The sequence below is a fragment of the Anas acuta genome, chromosome 1, assembly GCF_963932015.1.
Source record: "Anas acuta chromosome 1, bAnaAcu1.1, whole genome shotgun sequence".
Classification (NCBI taxonomy): domain Eukaryota; kingdom Metazoa; phylum Chordata; class Aves; order Anseriformes; family Anatidae; genus Anas; species Anas acuta.
Window position 1 is genome coordinate 164,869,183 of NC_088979.1, and position 22,637 is coordinate 164,891,819.

At 39.2% G+C, this 22,637-nt stretch overlaps 1 protein-coding gene across 3 annotated transcripts in view; it reads right to left on the reverse strand.

The window, feature by feature from the left end:
• ZDHHC17 (zinc finger DHHC-type palmitoyltransferase 17) overlaps window positions 1-22,637 on the reverse strand; it is a 73,551-nt gene that overhangs the window by 45,391 nt on the left and 5,523 nt on the right. For all 3 annotated transcript variants that reach the window (XR_011091913.1, XM_068669131.1, XM_068669130.1), the window contains exons 2-3: window positions 9,302-9,405; window positions 99-221 (exon numbers count right to left, since the gene is read on the reverse strand). Coding sequence is in view for 2 of the 3 variants with exons in the window: in XM_068669131.1 (XP_068525232.1) it covers window positions 99-221; window positions 9,302-9,405 (227 nt within the window). In the remaining variant the exon portion in view is untranslated. The remainder of the gene's footprint in view (window positions 1-98; window positions 222-9,301; window positions 9,406-22,637) is intronic.

A 22,637-nucleotide genomic window follows, 5' to 3' on the forward strand; every position in this document is an offset into this window, starting at 1 on the left:
AAATTAACTTTTTAAGATAATTAGGACTAACACATTTAAAACAACAATATTTTCAAGGATGCAATTAGTTTATATATCACTTTAAGCGTAATACATACTTCACCAGATCTATCCTGTTGTTGATTGCAGCCCAGTGGAGAAGCGTTACGTTTTCTTTGTCTGGTTGCCGTACATCATAACCTGCTTCCACCAACTCTCTACATCGTTCATATATTCCATACCTTGAAGAAGAAAATCAGATTTTCAAAGCTGTTACCTTGCATAAAAATGGATTAGGCAAACATTGTAATGATGATGATGCACAACCTTCAACAGAAGAGAAACAAAGCAGAGACTTTCCGGCACTACATGAATACAGATCTCTTACAACAATAAGTTTCACTGGCAGAAGTCATATTAACCAGTTCAAGATTTTACAGAAGAATTGTCTCCACAGCAAACTAGACAGCAGAACAAGGTGAAATACAGCTCAGTAGGATGCCTAGTATAAAACAGGATTCTCCCCTTCCCAGGGACTCAGCTGTATTTGTTTCTCCCATGTCTGTTTTCCTTCCTTTCCCATCTCTTGAAGGCCAAAGTAACAGGGCCAACTGGTTTGAAAGTATCTTCCAAAAATCATCAGAATGGATAACAAGATCATCAGATCAGTTACAAACATTAACAGATCCCTGACACTTTGCATTTTCCTTCTCAGATAACAAACAGCAATTTGCCTAATGTTAGTACTGTTTTATCATATCCCTTCAAAATTCTCTTTTAATATGAAATTAATGCTTTAATTAAAGACAACTATTAACTGTGAGCTAACTTCATTTAAAAAATTGCCTATATTGTGAAAGCTGAAACAATTCAGGAATCATAAACATGACATATGCATCTAATGTAGGACTGACTCCAATATTAAATACCATTTGTCCTGATGCTTACACTGTTTCACTCCTATTTTTAGTGGTAATAAAAGCAATGTAGAAATGCTTGTTAAGATTACATTTGAAAGTATATACAACCCACAGGAATTTCCTAAGTCTCAAGGAGGAGACTGGTGCCAGGCACAACCTGAAGTCAAGTTCAATGCTGCCTCTCTTTGTGACACCTAACTTCTGCTATAGCAGAAGATTAACAGCCTCTCAAAGTTGGAATTTAAGTATGTTTTCCTTATCTTGCTTTCATATTCCACTGCAGAAGACACAGCCTTAGACAACTGAAGGCCCCTTTGCTCCCCTTGGGTCAGCTGGCAAAACTGGCATCCAGACGCTTTTTCCAGGGTAGTTCCCATTCTTGCTTTTTCTTCAACGTGTTTGAATGGCTCTTCAACCCAGACACAGTCCTGCCGTAGTGCAGCCTCAATTGAATCAAGTCATATAACCTCAGGAATGCTTTCCAAGCCTACTCCAGGTTTGAAGCACATTAATTTGACAGTATTGAAAAAAAAAAAAAAAAAAAAGTGCTATGCATAACAACCTCCTTAAATCATATTTTCTACTTCTTAGGAAAGTCACACTGGAAATTATGAAAAATGCTCGATATTGCTGTCATGCCTGTAATCTTTCAAAAGCATTACAAAAGCAGAACAAAGACTACTGCCTGCAGCACATACAAACTGGAAACAAGCCTGTATAGTTTGGTTCTTCAGACTCAGTAAAAATGCAGCAGTCATGAATTATTTTGACAATAAAGCTTTGTTTTGAAGCAGCTGGGGGGAGAAGGGGAGGATGGGAAGGAGAGGTTTGGTTTATGAAGACTCACAAATATGCAACCAGTTAGACAAAATACATCCAGTCAGACACATGTAACTGCCAGGAAAAGTGATAAGGCTTTAAGACCGGCCGATCTCTGACACTTGTTTAAATGGGTTAACGTGATGCAATTCTTGGCTGGCCCTGCAGCTGCAAGGGCCACTGAAACAAGTTAGGACAACTAGGGGCAACTCAGCCAAGAACGAGGAGATGAGGCAGTAAAAGAGATGCAGTGAAAGCAGGACTTCTAGAAGACAAGAAAGCAAATTCTGACCTTGCCACACAGTATGTAGAATAGAATAGTTCAGGAGGTCGCCTCTCAGCCTCCTCTTCTCCAGCCCAAGCAGCCCAAGGGCCTCAGCCTGCCCTCATGGGACAGGCTGCCAGCCCCACTACCAGCTTTGTCATCCTCCTCTGGAGGCTTTCAAGCACCTTAACACCCTTTTTTGTACTGTGGAGCCCAGAAGGGCACACAGTATCCAAGGTGAGGCCACACTAACACTAAACATAGTGGGAGAATCAAAAGGGTTTCACCAGCCGGCTATGCGGTGTTCAGCACACCCAGCAAGCAGTTTGTCCCCATGGCTGCCAGGGGCTCTGCCACTGCTAAGGCAGGACTTTCCCCTGATGAGCCCACACTTGACTATGCCTGATAACAGCTTTGTTCTTTAGTTGCTTTTCGGTAGCATCCAGGATAATCTTCTCCATAACCTTCTGAGGGACAGAGGCTAGATTAACAGGCCTGTAGTGTCGTGCGGCCTCCCTCATGCCCTTCTTGGTAGATTTGGTGTGACATGGCTAGCTTCCAGTCAGCAGGGACTTTCCCAGACTGCCAAGTTCTTCGGTAAATTGTTGAGAGGTGTCCAGCTATAATATCTGCTAGTCCTTTCAAGCACTCTGCTATGAATCCCATCAAGCCCCACTTACTTCCAAACGTTCAACTGATAAAGCTGCTCCCTAACAATTTCAGTAGCCACGTATGGAAAGCCATTTCTTCCCCATTCGCGGTCTTCCAACACAGAGGACTGACTAGGCAGCTCACAATCTATCATTAATGCTAAAAACTAAGGCAAAAGGAATTAAATGCCTCAGCCTTTTCCTCATCCTTAATTGCCAGGTGACCATCTTCATAAAGTATCAGTCTAATGTTTTCCTTAGACTTCCTCTTGCTGTTCACATACCTGAAAAAGCCTTTTTTATTGTCTGACACCACCTTGGACAGTGTCAACTCAAGTTGGGCTTCAGCTTTTCCTGGTTTCTCTCTACACAACCAAACTGCAGCTCTGTACCCTCCCTGTGGAGCCCAGACCTTGCTTCCAGAGGTGATGTAGTTTCTTTTTCTGCCCCAGTCCCAGGAGTTTCTTGTTCAACCAAGCCTGTCTTCTGCCCCACTTGTTTTACTTGCAGGGGTAATGGGATTGTCTGCTCCTAGGCTTTTAAGAGGTGGTCCTTGAAATGCAACCCATTATCACAGATCCCTAAACCCATGAGAGCCCATTCCCAAGGGATACTGCCAACTAACTCCCTGAGTAGCTTAAGGTTTGCTCTTTTAAAATCCAGAGTGGCAACACTGCAGACCTTTTTTCACATTATACCAAAATTTTTGAACTGCTTCATGATCACTGTGGCCAAGACAGCCACCTCCTGTCACATCTCCCACAAGGCCTTCTCTAATTCCTGTCCTAAGTACTCGGTAAGCCAGCTAGGAAAGGTGGCCTCCTACACCTGGTGTTTGAGAATTATCTTCAACATGCTTCTGGAATTTCCCAAACTTGCTTGTCTGTATATCACATTGGCATATTACAGCATCTGGAGTTCGTAACTGATTATAAAATATGTAACAAGGTATAACTTAATAACTCCAATTTATTGTCATGAGAGGATGTAAGGATCTAGATAGACAAAAAACAGCTGGCAAAAGGTTAGGAATTTACAGCAATTTGTTCCTATTACTGGAAACAGTATGCTCTCTGCAATTAAATAGAAGGAAACACTGAATCTGATGCAGCCATAGTTTCTTGAGCTCTGTCCTAGAAATGTAGCATTCTTCTCTTAACATACTACACAGTCTTTCTTTCATTAGTTTGCCATGGTTGACTTCACTTTGTCTTCTCCAAATGTTAGTGATGCACTGATGGATTACAACATTTGAAAGCCACCTATTTCAGACACTCAGCATACTCATAATGTTGCTATAAATAACAGATTAGTATATTACTGCAACAAATTCAGCATCTGGGTGAATTCTGGAGGATGGCATTTGTAAGCATCAATAGAATATAATTTGGAATATAAGTCAATACTGCTGAATTTGTCTTGTTCTTGAGAAAAATGGGACTAGTTCTTTCAGAGCAAAAATCCCATTGTGCAAGCTCATTTCATTGTCACAGTCTAAGCCAATTCAGTAACTATAGTATCTTGTCACTGTAAATTAAAGATATTCTTAATTTAATACTTTCAATAATAGTGTCCTAGAATCCCTTTGTGTTTTAAATTTGTAATCTTTGGTTTTTGTCTGCAAGCACAGTCTTAAAAATAGACACTGCCAGCTTTGCCATAGGAGCAACATCAAATTTGGTCACAGTAGTAAGAAGGTCTCTCTCTCTCAATTCAGTGCGCACATCACCACACCAACAACCAGCATATAAGCCAGGAGCCTCCTCCCTTATCTTACGATCACTGCAAATACAATCAAAGCTGTTTTAACTGGAAATGCAATTAATACAAAAATATTTTTTTTTGTTTCACATTTTAAAGTTTCATTCCCATGAACAATGGCAGTTAAATACTAACATAGCCTTTCACATATATATATTTTTTTTGGTGTGTTAAACAGTAAGACAGCTTTGTTTTCAACAGCAAAGCTGCTCTTGAGCAAACTCAAGAGCTGCCTAACAAACCTGGAACAATGATGTTGAGAGACAAGAGAATTTCAGCTGTTGTATACACTCCAGAGCCCCAGATTGGCTAGACAGTTGTGGCTATGCTGTAAACGTGGTTAAAAAAACACAAACACCCTTCCATTCAAACTTAAATTATATTGCTAAAGCTGGTATGTATATAAACTCCAGAGGCTGAAACAAGCAGGCAAAGAACATGCACTTTTGTCACAATCTGACCTTCATCCCCTATGGATGGATGAAATAAAAACAGGAGGAATCGTCACTTTGGCCAGCCCTGACCAATTTGAATTATTTTCTATCTTTTTTTTTTTCCCTTCGTGTCTGGTACACTATGAATAATAAGAAATGGTGAGGACAAAAGCCAGTTCTCAAATGTATCCAATTTATTTATTTCTGAGCAAGATTCAGCATAGATCCAGCACATTTTTTGTTGCACTATTTCACAATGCATACAAATCTCATTTTTAATGATACTGGTGAATAAAACTAGCAGAAAAGTTAATCTTGCAATAACGAAACCATAATATTTGAGCACAGAGAATCAATACTGCAGAAGCCTCAAATGTTATTAATCTTATTAATGTTTAATACTAATGTTCATAATAGTTATTTAACACACTTCTAGCAGTTGGAATTTGCTCAAGGTCACTGCAAGCAGAAGGTGCCTCTTCACTCAGAGTTGAAAATCACAAAGCGAGAATTAACTTGTTCTGGAGTTAGTTCTGGTCATAACCCACCATATACTTCTCCACCTGTGAACATTAGCTGTTTCTCATTATTTTCATGGCTTAAAAGATCTAAAAAAAAAAAAACAGCCAGCAATGAGCTTTAAGTTACTATGTTATCATGGTACCCCTCCTAGGTCATCATGTTCAAAGTTGACTCCAACTTGGATGAAGCAGAGCTACTAGTGCTAATCCATAAGAAATGGAAATAAACAGACCTAAAACATCCCCAATTACACTTCCACTTTTAAACAGCTTATGGCTTTTCCTAGTTTATAGGAAACTCCATTCGCTCCTCTCTAGTGAGAGCAGGTATCAGAGAAACTAAATTGGTACACAGCCCATCCTTGGATTTTATAGAGACAGAAGAAATACAAAGACCTGCCACGCAGTTCCAGGTGAAGTACTTACTAAATTGAGTAAAATGGAGTAAACTTACATTATTCCACTGCAACAGCAAAGGCAAAAATGGCCCATTTTTACCAGTGCATTGAAAATGTATTTTCAAATATATGAGTGGCCTGCTTCTGCCTGCTTCTACTTTTCAAAAACAGTGGAAACGTTACATGAATAAACTTGAATTTTGCTATAATTGAATACAAGGTGCCAAGGGATTACAAACATCTTGCGGATGTTACAATGTGAAGGGTTAAGAAAGTAGTGTTTTCAACTCTAGCTAGATGTCTTTGGACACATAAAATAGCCAATGGAAAGTGTCCTTCATATCAATGTGTATTAAAATTAAACACTATCATTCTTACTCCAGCATAAGCTTCTGCAAAATAAACAGAGTATTTTTGGTGTAAATTATGCCTAGATCCAGTTTATGCAACTTATGAGGAATACATGTATAGTGGGAGAAAAACACAAATACTGATAAACTCCTTGCACCAATAACATTGACTGAACTGCTCTTTTCCATACAGTCTTAATTTGATTTTAAGAGGTTATCAGATTTGTAGATCAGCGTATAAGCAAGTTCATTTAGTAAGTGCTCAAACTACAAACTAAGAAGATAAAGCACATGAACAGTCCAACGTGGCATGAAACAAAGAACAAAATATTCTTCTGGAAAAATGTGTGGAGCTTGCAAGCTCTTATCATTTTGACCTGCTGAGAAACATAAAAGCAAATGCATCATTTTACTAACACTTCTATTTCTCTGTAATCATGTGCCAATAACGTCTTCATCTCAAAGACGAATTCTACAATCAAACAGCATGTAGAGAGTGGAGAGGAATTAAACATTTTCATCATCAACATTAAAGTTTAAGAAGCTATGTTCCCCATTTCAGTATGTGTTGCAGCAATAAACAACGCTAGTTGATTTCACAGGAGAAGCTTTTAATAATGTAGTACATGAAATACAGCATGAACAGTGACTGAAAAAGATTAAATAACTGACTAGGTACTCATATGATGCGACTGACTGCTTCCTGTGTGGGTTATCACAAACACGATAACAGACACCTCTAGGCTATGGTGAAATTCACCCTCTATCTGTCAAGAAGCCTGCAATTTAAGTGGTCTTACATTAAATGACAAATATTTTGGAAGGCACAATCAGACAGATTTGTCTTTTTTTAAAGTGTCAGGTTTGTTTTGTTTTTTAAAGAAACAGAAAAATGCACAAGTCTATTATTATAATTAGCTCTCAGAACAGTCCTGAGAACAATAGGATTTCATTTTATTAACAGTAAGCACCCCAGCTGCCATCTGATATCACTGCACTGAGAAAACTTAGATCCTTCAGGGGAGGTTTTGAAGTGTCCTGGGGAAAAAAACAAAAACACACAACAAAAACAAAACAACTGTGCTGCCAATCCTAGCTGAATACACATGTGAATTTTGGGAAAGAAAAAAAAATGCTAAAACCAAGCAGACTGAATATAATTTTTATTCTGTTTTTCTGTATTGTCATTGAAGTTACTGAACTGTTTGGGGAGGGGATTTCTAGGAGATACATTAGTGTTCTTTTTAGTTTTTTGTTTGTTTGTTTTTTTAAACAAAGCTTTTTGTGGCATTCAACTTACATTAGCACCAAACTGAAAGGTAAACTGAACCAGTTATTTTAATCTAAGTAAACAATGCTATTTGAGGACAAGTGGCAGAGGATAAGATCACTCATTTTTTATTAATAAGAAAGAGGTAAAAAGGTTATAGATGTACAAGAGGTTAAAGAGGTTATATTTCTACAAAAGTAACTACATTGTTCATTTTAGCAGGAACTATGCACTAGTGATGCACCCTTTCACCATTGCTATTTATCATGTGAAACTTCACCTTCAACAGTAATGTGGAGACCATTTTTCTTAAATTTTTCTTAAATTAGGCCGAATTAATATATTAGCTGAATTAATATATTAGCAGCTTTATTTTACTACAAGCCTTATAATACTTTGTTTCCCTCCCTTAAGGCCTGATGTTTTATATAACACGATCTTCAAAACTTAGTAAATACTTAAAATAAAGGTGAGGTATCCCTCTAGTCTGGGAGGTCCCAAGGAATACCACTAGCATAACTTGATCGTATACCCATGCTGAGTCATCTTTCCCTGAGCTATTAAGCATTTGGGCTGTGATAGGAAACAGCAGTCCTCTTACAGAGGAGAGGACTTCTCACCAACTGCATAACACAAAGACTGTGGAGGAACGTAACAGATAACTCACAGCCCTATTAATTGTCAGAGGAGACCAGAAAAGAATTAAAGCACCTCAGCTGAAAGCACAGATCAACCTAAATCTGAGGGATAATGACAGAGACATTTATCTGAGACAAATGTGTTTCAGGGCTTCAAGCATACAAAAATGAAAGCAGGTAATTTGCAAAATCATCGCTTCCGCTGTCATAGTTTCATGCCCTTAAGAAGCAGCCAGTTCAATGTTATACCAGTGCTTTAATTTCTAAGAATCCCCTGATAAGATTATAGGTTGTAGTGTTACTATTAAACCCGATAGAGCAACAATTGCAGGGTCCATCAACATCTACATCAGGAAGTTAAATCCCTAAGAACTCAAAAGGTGAGGGAAGGTACGTACTTCCTAAACCTACATGTGGCCTATGTCAAATACTGAGCTGCAAAGGTGCCTTCAGTTGAAGGAGATGACTTTTAGGAAAGAAACTAAAAGTCGTTTTTTCCTTTTTTAAAGAAAGGTAAGTAGCTTGGCAATAGAGTAGGATTTCAAACTAACAATAGTTTTTAAAAATGAAATTGTATCATCTCAGCTTACTGAAAACCACAGGTCAAGGTGATGGTGGTGGTTTCTGAACAGTGAACAACAGAAAGCTGAAAAGTAGTTCTATGACAATTCTTCTGAAAGTCTTGTGAGTCAGTATGTATTACAGGACTACACAGATTTGTCTTCTATACAATTAATCTGTATTGAAAAAGCAATTATTAACTGAGTTTTCTTTACAGTTTACTCCTACAATTCTTTTCTCAGCAATAAAGTCAGTTCCATAGCAGCACTGACACTGCAGAATTAGAGACGATGGAGAAAGCTACATACAGATGCAGTCTTTCTAACCCATAAATGATGCCAAGAAATCAAGGAAATCCTCACATTTGCTCATCAATATGCTGCCCACTTACCTCTTAACCATCACTTACAGAAAATAAACACCAGTACACGCTGGAGGAAAACTGTACTTTCTCTTCCAACAATCTGCCCAGCAACCACCTATATTTACAACTTATCACAATGCTTCCTACACGTTTCTCACATTGCTCATAAAATGATCTTAAACTGTAGAGCTCACTTCTAAAATCTTGTGTTATTGTATCTACAAATACAGTTAGCCTTCAACTTTCTTTATATTAAAAAAATACATTTTGATATATATATATATATATTATACATATAAAATATATTTTGCTATATATTTGCATTTTGCTATATATATATTTTGCTATTTGACACTCAAAAATAAACTTACTGTGTGGCTTTGACAATGTCCCAAGTGCTGTAATCATCAATGTGGCTTTTCCGTCCAAGAGATTCACTATATCCATGGTTGTAATGGCTTTGAGGCTTTATTTCCTAAAAGAGACAAAACTTGTTATTAGAACACCAAAATGAGCATTACTGAAGTTTCTCAGAAAAAATAAAAATCTATAAGAAAAATAATATAAGGACCCAGTTCAAAGCACTATAAAGCTACTTAAATCTGAGGGTGACCAGCTGACTGGCCATATTGGTACTTTTTGCAAAATAGGCCACTGTATTCCTGAGAATAGACTTAAAACACCTTAGAGATCATGCTACCCATAGCAGCAGGGCTCTGGCAAATCCTTTCCTGAGGAAGTTTTTAAGAATGTCAACAAAGGGAAACAGAATTTATTTTAAATAAATGCAATACATACAGAAACATAGCTTAAAAAAAAAAAAAAAAAGAAAAAAAGCTACTGGCCACAATTTGAGAAAATCTCACCCCTACTACAAATTTTATGCTTCAAATCACAGAGTCTGTAAAATAAATACTTGGGAATGGTTAATACCGGTGGCTGGAACCTACTAACACTTTATTGATTCTTCAACTCAAGTCTCAGCTTCAGAGGTGATCTATACATTTAATCAGTGCGTCTCTTTTTTGGCACAAAATTTAAAAACCAGAATTTAATACTTTGTCAGAGCTCCTCAGCACAAAAGTACAAAGCATCAGCATGACACATTCGTCATCAGATACAGTTCCTATTTACTTAATTACTTTGATGAACAGCATTGCTACTACCCTTAATGTTCCCCTTGGTGGAATTTACATTAAAACACTGCACTGACGGATCACTCGGGCGGCAACGCACCGTTTTTCTTTAAAAGCTGCATGCACGTAGAAACTCAGATAAATCAACTCAGCAAGTTGAAATGGAATGTATTTGGTGTTTTCTCTACCATTTTCCATTTGTCACAAATACTGTGTAGCTGATTGCCTGTGTATCAGCACTGAATAACTTAAGCTGAATGTTTCTGTTACATACAACGCAATCAGAAAAAAAAAGTAAAAGGAGGATTTTAATGCATTCGGTACATTTTATAGCACTGCATTGTACTAAGTTAATATTGACTACAGAAATTTTGTACACATAAGAAGCCTTTTGAGAGATTCAAGTTTTTTGGATTTTTTGTTTTGCTTGTTTTTACCAAGAACTTTACAACATAGTAATACTGCAAGCAAAATCTTCAGAAACAAATGCAAAAGGATAAATTCAGTCAAAAGCAATGACTGAATGTTAAAATCTATTTGCACTGCCAAGTTCTTAACATAAAAAAGTAGTTCCTCCAAATCAAGCTAGGATTTGGGCCCAGAATAAAGACAGAATGTGGCATACAAACAAGATGTCCATGAACGTTGGACACACCTATCCTTTTTCCTGATTGTAACACATGTTTAGGTAAACAACGCAAACTTTATTTTGTGCTTTATGGGATAAAACAGTAAAAAAGAAAAAAATGCTCGCTTTCTTCTCGCTCACCCCCAGCCTCACCCGTCTTTGGCTAACACCCAGCCAATCCCCACGACATACAGCCTGAGCCACCCACCACAGCTAAGACAATCAGGGAACAGAGCACCGAACCCCAAGATTTAGCTACTCATACACGCCTAACTCTACAAAACAAGTCTGTCTCCATTTCCAACCATATTGTGCTGCACTTATGCACGCAGACATAGCTGCGGCATCTCCGTATGGAAAGGCATGTGTTAAAAGAGAGCAGTCTTACTCAATGACATTAGAGTATGTCAAGAGACTGCAGATAATTCATTGAATGCTCACTTCTTATTTCAAGATGTTCCTTTATTCCACAAAATACAAATTCCTACAAAGCCATTCAGAAAAAAATAAAGGAGGTGCAGGTAACACTTCTGAACCATCCTTGGCCTTTTGGGAACCTTCTCAGTCCAGTCAGGAGGAAAGCAATGCAACACCGTCATTTCTTCAGCACCATTTTCAGAACAAATTACCCATATGCATAACTTGCAAAAATTTCATTTTTATGCTGACTTTTCTTAAAATGAATGATTTTTTTTCCCAGTTTCACGCAGTACCCAAATGATCCAAGCACATCTTTTCATGACCACGATGTTTTCTGTGGTGCTCCAACGTTTCACTGTTTTTCTAAGCCTGACAACCTAACTGGATTAACCAATTACGCATTGCCAGCCCAGCAGGAAGGCTTCTTTGTTGCCATCTCTACAGGAGGAAACCTAAAATTGCAACAGGGCATCTGCTGTCATCCAAATCACACGCTGCAACCTATTCTCTTACTATCCCGAAACACAGCTTCATTTTGGGTTTGAAGGCGGCAACAGCTGAACCAAACCACCTCCACCTCAGCTACTAGTTACTATCTGGAGTAAAGATGCTGAAAAAAGTGCCAGATGACATGACAATGAAAACAAAGCAAAATAGAATAGCTTAATAAATTCCTTGGTTTTGTGCCATGCTGCTTTCCCTCAAATTAGAAAAACCAGACTTCATACAGCCTGTTCACCTGTTATTACACTCCACAATCACAGCAGGATTTTTCAAATTGGAAATTCCCTGGGATGCTAAAGGGAAAAATCCACCAAGCAGAGGCCAGAACAAAGGCAATCTGGTGTCCTGGAGTACCCCGACGAGGAGACATTCGCGTAGGGTGTTTCTTGGCCTGCCGCAGCTGCTGAAGAGGGGGAGGGAGGGGAGATCTGCCTTGTTATCTCACAGCTATTAAAAGCAAACAGAAACTTATTTTCAGGCAGATGTTAATTTACTAGGGAACACTATCCCTCTTAAGCTGCATTTTCCCGAGCACTTTAAGCACACAAACCAGGCTCCTGTTCCCTTGGGCCCACGCTAGCAAGCCAGGAGAGCTGCCCGCTTAGAAGCGATGCGTATTTATGTCAGCCTAAAGTGACCATGAAACCACAGCCCTATGATACTAATGCTTTCACTAAAGGGTTTATGGGAATACAACAGAAGCTTGAAAATTAATTATTAACGATATAAATTAAGAAAAAAAAAAGTGAGAGGTGATATTCATCAGCCCCTCCAGCTTACCTCTTACTTTTACTAAGCACTTGAGAGTAATGACAGCATTCCTACGTTTTTAAATGTGCAAATTTTGATCTCCTTCTGTACTGCTGGGATCACTGCAAGACCCACCTCAAGCGAATGCACACCAGACAGATGCTCAGGGGGTTACCTGGAAGTTTACCCAATGCAGCCAGGAAGCACTTCCCCTGAACCTTCAGCTTTTTATGTTGCAGTCACTGTCAGCCTTACTCATTTCAGAGGTCAATCTGGTTTGTATGAGTCTCTGCTAAAGAATCCCACTCACTGGACCAAACGCTGACCTCTCAGGAAACTAGAAGCTGTTGTATTTAATGCAGTTCACCTCCTCACATTTCATGGCTTGCCACGCACTGCTATCTAGCCAACACAACTCCATTGCTAGCTGCCTCTGGTTTAACAACAGCTATGTGTAAATGGATGGGTTTCAAATAACTTCAGATTCATTTACTAATATAGTTTTTCAAACAACTTCAGATTCAGATATCAAATAACTTCAGCCAAACCAGTACAACTTTATGACCAATACATATTTAGTCCTATTAATACCATCACTTCAAACCAAAGTGCAAAGCTCTCCTTAGTTATTCAATGCACAGCACTGAAACCCAACAGCACCTTCCCAAGACCCGTAAGGAAGTTCAGATGATGCCCTTTTTTGTGTTCTCTAATTGAAAACTATAATTTGTAATACAGACACTTGTAAATAAATGATTTCTGATAGGTCTGTTTCTTGAATGAGAAGAGGCAAAACCTGCAGTTACTACCTAGCCAGCAGTCAAAGTCTGCCACATCTCTGTACTTATTTAGAAAGAAAAAAAAATTTACAATGTCTTCATTTCATTTCCATACCTTATTGCAAATCTACTGAAAGTAGACAAGCTCTTCAAGCACGATTACAGTAACTCCTCTTTCTCAAGGACTGCAACTGTACATAGAATTTGCAACACTCAGCGCTGGAACAGCCCAACACTCAGAAGGAAACAGATAAGCATAAACATGCAAGGTTTCAACTCAGTCACGTAAATAAAAACTGTATTGACACCAGAACTCCTCATAAGCCCCTACGTGCTTGGATATATTCACCTGTTAAAAGCCCTGTAAAAGACACTGGTTAGAATACAAGCAAACTTTTGCATCTCTCTATAAAGAGGTAAGAATTTGATGCCACTGAGCACCTTTCCTTCACAATATGCATGGTAACTGCAAATCCTTCAGATACAGCCTAGACATTAGCCATGTATTTTCATTCAAGAGATACAGTAAGAGGACTTAGCATGAACACTTACATTAATCCTTCAAAATAAACAGGCCTGACAAGAAGACAATCTTCACTGCAAGTTTACCACTTTGTAATCTACACTGAGTATTTCACTTCCAGTCCATTTCTAGGTCTAATGTCAGGGAAAAATAACCCCATGCATAAAAGGCTTTTTTCAGATGTGGCCTCTCAAGTCTGAGTAACACTAATATAACATGGGGAAAAACACAGGATTGAAAAGGATGAAGACATCTTGAGCAACCAGTACATTGTTGAATTTGCAAAATGTTTAAGTAACCTCCTTTTTTACACAGCAAACATCCTGCTTGTCCCTGGGAGGGCCGATTACAGGACTGAGTTTGTCCAACGTTAGTCGGTCTGCACCAGCAGCTAAGATAAAAGAAGCCCTAAGTCATGACATTCAGACAACAGCTATTTTTGGAGTTTAACAGAAGATTAAAACACACAAAAACACAGATTACTTCCCTCTACTTGTCAGATGGAAGAAAAAGCTCCGTTCAAAAATCCTATTCTGATCTGAAATATTTACCCACCGTTATTAACAGAACAGGACAAAGCATTAAAAAGTGAAAAATAATTCACTTTTTACAACATGCATTTCATAGACCTTAGCATCACTTTTACCGTCATTTTCAAGTTCTCACTTGAAATAGCAAAGAATGAAGCTCCTCTAAACTCGTGTCCTCTCACAAGTTTTAGGAAAATAGTTGAAGTCCTTGCAATTGTTATGGTTTTCCTTTTATTTTTATTTCTGGATAGGCAACAGACAGGTAGCAAAGAAACAACAGATCAGACTGAGCCTACAACACATACCATGTTCACAAATGGCTTCAAGAATACTCCTAAAGTGTTAAAATATTTTTCCCTTTATGATGAAAAGGATTTATTTCAGCAAAATTTAATTTTATAACAATGACTGACTGTTAAAAACCACTAACAGCCAATTCAAAGATGAAAACCTAACTGGAATCATTTATGTTGATACTCTGATCTCTATGGTCAATGGTTTTTCCATCTCCCCACTCTTCCCTGCCTGGCTGCCAGGAAAGCTGAATAGAAGAGACAAAGCTCGATTTCACCAATTTAAAATGAGCAGGTTGCAAACACCAAATCTCTACTTACTTCATCCTGCTTCAAGGAGCCGTTTCCAAGGGTGACTTGAGCCAAATGAAGAGCTGACCATTGCTAAAAGAGAAAGGTCATCTCTCTGCCCACCTTCCCCCATTGCTCTTGGCTACCTGCTTCCCCTGCACGGCTCAGCCAGCTCGGTACTGAGAGCTGCAGCTGCAGTCAGCCAGCTCAGGTCTTGGAAGAAAGAGAAGAAATTTTTCTGCTCTTGCCTGATTCTTCTACTAGGGCTGCAACTTGAATCTGTTTCTGCCACAAAAAGACAAGCTCTGCAGCCACTGGCAGAGGGAAAACAAGGTAGCAAGACCTTAGCAGCTGCTGGTTGCCAATTTGACCAAGCAATCATGGAGTTACACGCTCAAGTTCTTAAATAGTGAAGGACTCCAGGCTGGCAGGATGAAGAAAATGCTGCTGCTTCTAGGAACAGGTAGAGCTGGCTGGCTGGGAAGGCTGCACGAGAAACAGAGTTTTATTTATTTATAATTAAACTTGGTCCCCTCATTACTACTTATTCTAGATGAGCTTCCACTTCGGTGACTATCCTCTGACACTGCCCTAATCACTCACATGCATCTGTGGCTAGTTTGTCATTGCTCATTAGGCACAAATTGTGCAGGCTGCTTGCACAGACACAGAAGTAATGAAGGGTAGGGAAAAAACTACGTAGAGAAGGCTGAAAAATGTATTTTGGAAAGAAGAAAACACAGTGCAAGAGAAAAGGGAACCTCCTCGGGAAAATGGGACCAATAAACTGGGGAAACAGAAAATGGAGCAAAAGATGAAAAATAAACCTAAAAGAGAAAGAAAGAAATGCGGGGGATGAAGGGGAGGAGAATATGACTGCCAAGCACAAACAATACTGGCATTCCCAAGCAGTTCTCTTCACAACCAAATTTGCAAGTTATGCTGATTTACCCTCAGTACTCAAATCTTAATCTTTTCCAATCAAAGAAGCCAAACATAAAATAAGTTTAAAGATAATTCTGAAAACTGTATTCATAGAAAAAAATAAGGAAGTTTTGCATGAAAGAATAAGATGGCCAAGATGAAATTATTCTGTGATAGCAATTTCGTAACTCTCATAGCAGAAGGATATGAATAGGTCAATATGCCTGCTTGGACATAAGGAAGGGAGGAAAATACTGCTGCTTACAGCTGCTACATATGGCTCTGGTAGGCATTACCAGATGGCTAGAACTGCTTCTCCTTTAACATTATGCAATGTTGCTGCAAAGGAGGAGATACCATGATTGTCAAATCCTGAATGGTGACCAAGTTCATTAAAAGACACTTAAAACAGTAATATTAAGTAAGATAAAAATGTACAAATAAAAGCCTTACCTTTTACAAAATATCACACACTATTTCCTGCGTTTCTTAATGAAAACGGGAAAAGCAAAACATTTAGGCAGTGTGGCACATATGTATCTTTACTGACAACTACACTATTTCAGTATCTGGCTGCAATACAAAGAATCTTGATAAAATCAGAAGTGACTGCAACTATGCGTACTATTTCGGGGTAGCTAAATAATGAAACAATCCTCATGTGTGTGTTAAGTTTAACACACTACTGTGGGTTAAAAGAATGAAAGAATTCCTTCCCCCACATTTCTACATTCAATTTCTCTGTTCTTCATTTGGTGGAGCGCATTGCTTTTAATAAGCTTTTGCAATTTTCCTCCCACTTTTAAAGAAGCACAAGAAGCTATGAAGATGAATTTATTTGTACTTATTTGCATATTACACTTACAGGCCCCCATTAGTGTATATACCAGCCACTCGTTAACTAATGTTAATTAAAGAAGCGCTCACAAACTAAAAGCAAAACAATAACTTTCCTAAAAAAGATCATGTTTCTATGTTCACATCTATAACGTTAACATTCTCTAAAATTGATGATACTTCCTTGTCCCTATCCCTTCACCTAACTGCAGCACAGCCACAGAAACAGAGACTAAAGTTACCATGGTTTAATTTTAGGCAAGATCACGTCAGAATAGCTTTTTCTTCTCCAGAAACAGCAGTAAAGCTTCAGGTGATATCAGAAAGAGCTAACCTAACTGCCAGCTGTTGTCAAATGGGAGCAGTCTGCTCTTTCTTATATCCACATGAGGAACCTAGATGAAAAGAAAATCTGCAGGGCTGTGTAGGTTCTTCTGCTTCAGGAGACAACCATGAGCATGAGAGTGCCGATTTGGGATGATGCAAATAGACCTTCAGTTCAGGTAACACATACTGGAAAACACACATCTAAACCAGATGGCATTGTCCATGGAAAAGATGTGCAATGCCACCTCCATTTGAATCCTAACTGGTCACATAAAACACTAAAAAAATATAAAAAAAAGTTTGGTGTTTGGCTTGTAAATACACATTCATAGACTTATTTTATTTAGACATACACAGTTTATGCTGGGATTCTCCCCTCCCTCTAGTACAGCATTAACTTACACAAAATGAGTATGACTTGACAAAAAAAAAAAATCTTCCATCCAATGCCAATTCTGTCACTGCTTTCCATCACTTTTCACATTTGACAGCATCTTGGTAGGTCTGTTTCATGGTTTCCCTCCTGTTTGCATAGATCCTTCACACGCCCATCGAAAGTAAGATAATTTATGAAAATCCCTGGAGAAGCTAATTAAGGAATTAACACACAATGAAAAAAAAAAAAAAAAAGGCACCTAAAACAACTTCTTGATTTTCTTTTGAAAGCAGGTTACAACTGAAAATGAGAACGCTTTTTTTTTTTAAAAAAAAGAAGCGAGATCAATGGAGCAAGGCTTCGTCCCAAAGATGACGAAGCAGATCTTTTGCTGAGGCAGAGTTCCACCTACAAGCGACAGCCATCACGTAACACGAGTAACCCTGCACACTCCGCTGCAGACTTACATTTTTACATAACGAGTAGTCAGAGATGCTCAGCCAGAGCCTTCCACCCATCTGCTGCATGCAGATGCCAGAGATCTTGCGAATTAAAGTGATTTAACAGCTGGCAGCAGCTCAGTCCTGTTTGTCCAAAGCAAGCGTCCAACAGCAACTGACCACTTCCTAGTCATGTACTTAGAGATGCTTCTGGACTGAAGAGTGTCATAGTTTAGTCAATACCAGCTTCACAACTAGGGTTTTCAGGAGGCCTTCTATTTGCACATGTATTATAACCAGCAGGCGTTAAGACAGATGCATTTACTAGCATTTGTAATGGCTAAAATATTTAAAAGCTTACAATAAAAAGCTTAAAAGGTTTACAACGTACCTAATCACATAGATTTCCATGCAAAAGGCTTTGAGTTCTCAGAAACAGTAAATACAAGTTTGAGATTTATAAATACAAAAGTATCATCCATCCATCAGCAGCTATCTCCTACTTTAGGTAGGCAGGTAAACTACTACGGACTGAGAAGTGGGAGTTAAAGTGCTTTATTATATTATACCCAGATTTAAAGTACTATACTCTATGGTATTTTGTGCCTGTACCCTTCCTTACCTACCTCCTCAGTTCCTTTTCAGATGAGCAGATTTCAAATGAAATTATTAAAATAATTTAAAGTAACAGAAAATTGTCATCTTTGTCATTTAGCAGCAGAAAACTCTACAATAAAGTATTCAGCATGAAACCGTACTTTCAAAAGTGAAACCCAGCAGCAGAAGCGTGCTGGAGAGAAGGCTGCTACACAGAGAAAAAAATCCCATTTATCCCCTAGGAGCATGAACAAAAAGCAAAACAGGCAAAACACACCTGCTGAGCACTAGAAAATATTAAATGGACTACATCCTCCATTCAAAACGAGCATTTTCTAAGTGATGGTAGTAACATTTTTTTTTTCAGTACAGATAATAACCAGAAATGCTGGTACCAAAGTTTTGTCAGGCCAGGCCACGCACTGTGTAAGCACGCTGAAACCCTCACCTCAGGAACTTGAGTGCTTTGAGGCTGCTTTCTGGACCCCTGCTATATTTATGCACTTATAGGACTTGATTGAAGCTACCTGAAGATTCTCACAAGCACACACCAATAAGAAAAAAATTAGAAAACAAAAATAATTGTATAGTCCACAGAAACCTTTTCATACCACATCTCAACCCTGTAATTGCTTTCGAGATTGTAATAACTACAGATGTTCACAAGTCAAAGCGCACTGACATTTTTCTAGTTGAAATTCTTCTCACTTCTTCTAAGAGATTTTGTTTCTTCCACAATTATTTTTTCTCCTCCTAGCAAGGGAAGTCCATAGAACTTGGGTTTAATTTAGCAACTTGTATCAATATGTACCTACATCTTTTTTCTGTTTTCTTTTACAAGCTCTGCATTGCACGGGCATCCCAAATCCGAGTATTTTAACAGAAACAACTGTTCTCCAAGTGATTTAAACAGGTCCAGGTCTCAGAGTATGAGAGCTTGCAGACCTCTCATTTAACATCAAAAAATCCCTTAGAGACCTCACATTAGTAATCAGCCATCATAAGAAATATTAAAACCAATTACGAATTTTGCTATTTTTCCACCAAATGCACATAAGCACGTATATAGCTGAATCCTGATACTCAATTACTTGGAAGAAAAAAAAAATCCCAGAAAAGGATATTCAGAAAATTTGCAAAGGAGAAGATTCTTCATGCAGTTTTAAACTCTGCTAATATCACATAGTTTTTTTTTTGTTGTTTTTTTGTTTTTTTAAAAAAAACACTTCAAATCTAAATTACGCTGTTTTGTGAGTTTGCAACTAACTCATCTCTGTGGAACAGTAGGAAAATAATCAATCAAGGATTACAGAACTGGCAAGTGCGCATCACAGAACCAGCAGTCTGCCAAGCCATGAACCCTTTCTTTCCTCCTTAGCACATACTAGAGGAAAAAAAAAAAAAAAAAAAAAAAAAACTAACATTAATGCAACTTGCAGCAATGCACAGCAAAGCACAACATGAGGCAGCTTCATCCACCTCTGCTCTGCGACTCCTGACCTCTCCGGCCGGTCGTGGCACCCCATCCTCCATCTCCCTTCATGCACATTTGACCCTACAACGAGCAGGTCTAGTGAACTCACAGGAAGTTTTTCACTTTTTTTTTTGTGTGTGTGTATGGGATTAATGCTCTATTCTGCGATGAGATGAGTGTCAGCAGCAGATGAGCACATCTGGAACTGCTTAAAAGTAGGTTTCATGGCCACCTACCATCAGAAGGGGGTGCACACTCGTGGTCCCAGCCACCCCTTCCCTGCTGCCTCTCCTAGAAGCTCTCACAGCTTTCCCAAGTCACCTCCTGGCCACAGGCTGCAAGCACTGGCCCAAGGAAGGGTAAGGGACAACATCTGGGTTCCTCAGTGCTTTCAAAGCACACTGATGTCCCCTTCCCCTTTACACCATGCTCCCACCTTCCCAAGTCACCTCCGTCTTCCTTCAGACTTGCCTGGAGGAGCTCTGAGCACAGCATTCCCACCACCCTCTGCTTTTGGTACCTCCTCCCTTGCAGGGAGGAGCAAGGAAACACTTCTATGACCTCAGGGCATCCTAAAATCCTAGGAAGGAATCACAAAGTTGCACAAGAGGAACTGCAGCTTGTGTTACATCAGCTGGGCATGGCAGCCTGAGGGCTCCACTCAGCTTCCTCTGACTTCAGAGGACGCTCCTGCTGCTTCCAACAGCACCCCTGCAACAGGCTCCAGCGCTTCTCCCAACTGCAGGGATGCTCTGAAATCAAACCCATACCTCACACTGCCTCTGGAAAGCAGCACCGGACAGTGTGAACGCTGAACTGTAAAATCCCAAGGCTGCACTCACCTACACATCAGCATCGATGACAATATTACCCAGTTTTTAAAGCAACTAGCAAACTTTTTTAAACATTGTCCTCTTTATTCCCTTAAACTAAACTTCTGACAAGTCACCAGTACCCTATTCCATAAGTTTAATGCCCCGTTGATTTTCTGAGCACAACGGTACACAGTGAAATAAATGCTGTTGAAGGAGAAAACTTCTGTGAGATCTGAGAGAAATGAAAAGTGTGCTTACCACACATAGACTGAGTCAACACAAGCTTAGGTCAAAGATGACATTTATCACAGATGCTTCAGAAAGTTAAGATCAGTTACTGTTGCATTTTCAGAAGAAAACATGTAGAAGAAAAAAAATATGCTTCAACTATTTACAGTTTGTTTTACCGGATTCCTGAGAAGCCACAATGATGCTATTAAGGAAAAGCCTGCAATGATGAAAAAGTGCATGGTTTACAAGGGGACTGGAAACAATTGGGAAAAAAAAAGAAAAAACATTTGTAGAAACTGCAAGAGAAGCACTGGCAATGAATGCAACAAGTCAGAAAAATATGTAAAACTGAAAGGCAAGCAGAAGGAGAAAGCAGAGCCCTGGCCCTAGAAGGGCAAACAGGATACCAATACCCAAAAATGCCAGACAGGCAAAAGTTGTCGTACGTAAGAACAATTGAATTGCCAATAATAAAAACAAAACCACAACATCTGCAACTGTTCAATAAATTCAAAACAAAAACAGCTGAGTGAAAAAATGGGAAATTGGAATCACATCTCGCTGCCACAATACAAATGCTTTCTAACATCACAGGTACTCTCAAACTCCTTTAAAGTACAGGATGTTAAGGCCAGCCGTGTCACCCCAAAGATGTGAACTCTGTTTTCCATCTGAGCCTGAGGAAACTCCAGTGGTCTGCACGAAAGACAACATGGGTTGCTATTCTAAATGGTTATTGAGAAAAAGCAAAAATTAGTGATGCTAGATATCACGGCTTCCCAGGAAAACAAATTCAGCACTTTCAGCTCATAAGGAAGTAGTACAGAGTTAATGCCCTAAGTGTACCATTCAGCATTGTCTGATATTTTAATTAAGATATCAGAACATTAAGAAAGTTAATGTGGTCTATCTTGCATGTATTACAAACGAGACAAGCATTATTCTTATGATTGGTTTGGTGACTTACACGTACTGTCATTATCCATGCTGGCCAAAAGAAGCCTCTTCAATAGCTCCTATTCTAAAGCTGCAGCGCAGTGTCTATATAGCAATACTGCAAGAGCACTAAGCATCCCATAGAGCTTATATTTTGACCCCATCCTGTTTCATGTTGCTCTACAACCTAGGAACAAACACCACGTAGAGGCAAGTTTTCATGGCGAGCAAAAAAACGGTGACAGTTATTTCTGATACAATGCAGACTGTATCTCTTGGGGAGCTCGGGACCAGCCACGATAAGGTTTTTTAAATACCAACAAAGGTAAGGTCACGTATAAAATGAGGACCCAGCCAGGAAACTAGCTTTAATGCCAGAAAGCATTAAAGAGACTTAGAGATAGACAATCAACTGGGCACGTGCTTCCAATGTGATGCAGTTTCCAATAAGACCACTACAAAGAACTGTGCATATGGAGAATAGAGAGTAAGAAAAGTGACAGGTATCAGAGAATGGGCTGGGTTAGAAGGGGCCCTGAAGTATCATCTAGTTTCAAACCCCCTACATTACCCACCAGACCAGGTTGCCCAAAGCCCCATCCAGCCCGGCCTTGAACACCTCCAGGGATGGGGCAGCCACAGCTTCTCTGGGCAGCCTGTGCCAGGGCCTCACCACCCTCATAACGAATAATTTCTTCCTCTCTATATAATATACATCTACCTTTTTTAACTTGAAAGCCGCTACCCCTTGTGCTATCACTACACTCCCTGACAAAAAGCCCCCTCTCCAGCTTTCCTGCAGGCCTCTTCTACGTACAGGAAGGCTGCAATGAGGTCTCCCCAGCGCCTTGTTTTCTCCAGGCTGAATAGCCCCAGCTCCCTCAGCCTGCCCCCAT